Below are 2,515 nucleotides of genomic sequence, written 5' to 3' on the forward strand. Positions count from 1 at the left end.
CCTCCTCCATCCCTAACCCCACTGCTTCCTACCTGCTAGAGCCTGTAGAAGTACCTGTTACTTTTGGGTAAGGGGGAGCATGAGACCATCTCTTCTTCCTGCTATGATGCTTTGCTTGGCGTATAGGCAGCCATTTGCCAGGCCAGAACACTCAGGTTGGATGTGGGGGGAAAGGTCATTGGCCCTGTGTAAGCTCCAGTACAGACCAAGAGCTTGCATAGAACTTTTAGCTCAGGGCTCACGCAGCCAATCAGGGCAGACGTATGGAGGTAACAATCAATTGGGGGGGGCATCAAGAGTGACAGAATCACAAAAATCTCTGTGCTGAATGTTACTGAACCCCGATCTTTCGGGTCGCCATATAACCTAATAAAAGCTAAAACCGGGCTAGAAGGAAACGCCGTACAAAGTAAAATAAACAGTTTGAAGCCGGTTGGCATCACGTCTCTGAGTATTTCTATAGAATTGTTAGAAACACGTTTTCATTCCCGTGCGAGGCGTTGTATGCAAAAACTTAATGACACTCGTTCTCTAAAATTAGAAATGTTTATAAATCGGCCAGAATTCAGCTCGAGTTCTTGTTTTTATTGTATAATGAATGTCGTTCTGAACTGTCAGGATTTAAATTGTTATTTACACTGGAAATGTGAAGTGACGGGGATACACATGGGGATTAAAACCACTTTATGTGAATGCAAAATGTTTATACTCCCAACTATGAAGAAAAAATGAGTATGTATGTACCATTTATCAGAGGGAACTCCCGGCACAAAAACTATTATTGCAATGTATTCCTCAATAGCCACAAAGGATAAAAACATCCGATATTACATTGTAAAGTAGCAATGGTGATATCAATGTGCCTTACATAGCCTGTGCAGGGAGAAGAGCTGTGGGAGGGGCCCAGCAGGCCACAGGCACTATAGGAAACTACAGGAGGGGGCGGAGACAAGACCAGTCACCCTGCACAAGGAGAGAGAGCAGCAGTGACCGGTCTTTATTACAGGAGGGGGCGGAGACAAGGCCAGTCTCCCTGCACAAGGAGAGAGCGCAGCAGTGAGCTGTATTTATTACAGGAGGGGGCGGAGACAAGGCCAGTCTCCCTGCACAAGGAGAGAGAGCAGCAGTGAGCGGTCTTTATTACAGGAGGGGGCAGAGACTAAACCAGTCTCCCTGCACAAGGGGAGAGAGCAGAGCAGTGGGAGGGACGCAATAGGCGCCCCACCTACTACAGGCTTCATTTGCAGGTAAATACAGGAGGGGGCAGAGACATGACCAGTCCCCCTGCACAAGGAGAGAGAGAAGCAGTGACCGGTATTTATTACAGGAGGGGGCGGAGACAAGACCAGTCACCCTGCACAAGGAGAGAGAGCAGCAGTGAGCGGTCTTTATTACAGGAGGGGGCAGGGACAAGACCAGTCACCCTGCACAAATCTCATTATGTTAATGGGGGGAAGGAGGGGAACCAGGAAAGGCGGATTAATGTTAACGCTGAACTTTCTTGTCTTGTTGAAGGCACTCTGTTTGAAGATAAGGTAGACAAACACACGAGGAAAGGCATGTGTATCTGGGAATATATCGAGCGGGCGCACAGGAAAAGTCCCATTTTCTTCAACTATTTATACGCACCAAGCAAGCTGGAGGTAAGTAAAGAATAAGATGGGGGGAGCGGTGGTGTCTATCGGGGATCACATCAGACAAAATAAATGTTTTATAGAACAACCCCAGACACAGGTAATAAGGCCTAAGAGATGACGTATCGCTCCATTCAAATGTCAATCATCTTTCTCTAGTTGGAGCTGCCACACACTAGCTGAAAACTGAAATCTGCCTTAAAGTGGGGTGCCTGCCCATTAAGCTGAGGGGGGGGGATCACAGGCTGATTTACATTACATTTGATAATCTTTGAACTATCAGTTCGTGTTTCACTTGTATATTTTTGTTCATTCCCATTCCAGGCGTTAAAGCCGAGTGCCAACATCTCCACCCTAAGGAAGTGGGAGTACTACACCGAGGAAACGTTGGCATCGGGACCGCCCTACGATTGGACGGGATCCCCTTCTCGATTACACGCCCCCGAGGAGCAAGTTGAAGAAACATCTCAGCAAGGAAAAAGGAAAGTGGTCTGGCCGTGTTACGACAACATCGGGAAAGTACAGCCGGACGCGATAACGCATCTTATGAACGTAGGTTGGGCAGTTGTTGATGCCAAGAGTTTATCCTTGACCAGATGTATGTGACTTGTTTGTACTGAAAAACCTAACTGCTCTGGCCGGAAAAAAAATGAAACAATTCAGTGGGGCTACAACACCCCCTTCCCGGACACCGGCACTGCGAGGGTCAGGTGCTTGATATGTCTAGAGAGCTAAAATATCAGGGAGACGATAAACTAACCTGATCCTCACTCCCCACTTGTTAGACCAGTCCCCTCTCCTCCACCGCTCCGACAGTCTAAGGGCCTGTGAGTCATCACGTCCAGTAAAGTGTATTGGACCTGACTCCACCCACCGACCTA

At 47.8% G+C, this 2,515-nt stretch overlaps 1 protein-coding gene across 1 annotated transcript in view; it reads left to right on the top strand.

Annotated features, from left to right (window-relative positions):
- SBF2 (SET binding factor 2) overlaps positions 1 to 2,515 on the top strand; it is a 301,018-nt gene that overhangs the window by 287,601 nt on the left and 10,902 nt on the right. The window contains 1 exon segment of the mRNA XM_018555287.1: positions 1,670 to 1,676. Coding sequence (XP_018410789.1) covers positions 1,670 to 1,676 — 7 coding nt within the window.

The sequence above is a fragment of the Nanorana parkeri genome, unplaced genomic scaffold (genome assembly GCF_000935625.1).
Source record: "Nanorana parkeri isolate BGI_ZX_2015 unplaced genomic scaffold, ASM93562v1 scaffold10, whole genome shotgun sequence".
Lineage (NCBI taxonomy): Eukaryota > Metazoa > Chordata > Amphibia > Anura > Dicroglossidae > Nanorana > Nanorana parkeri.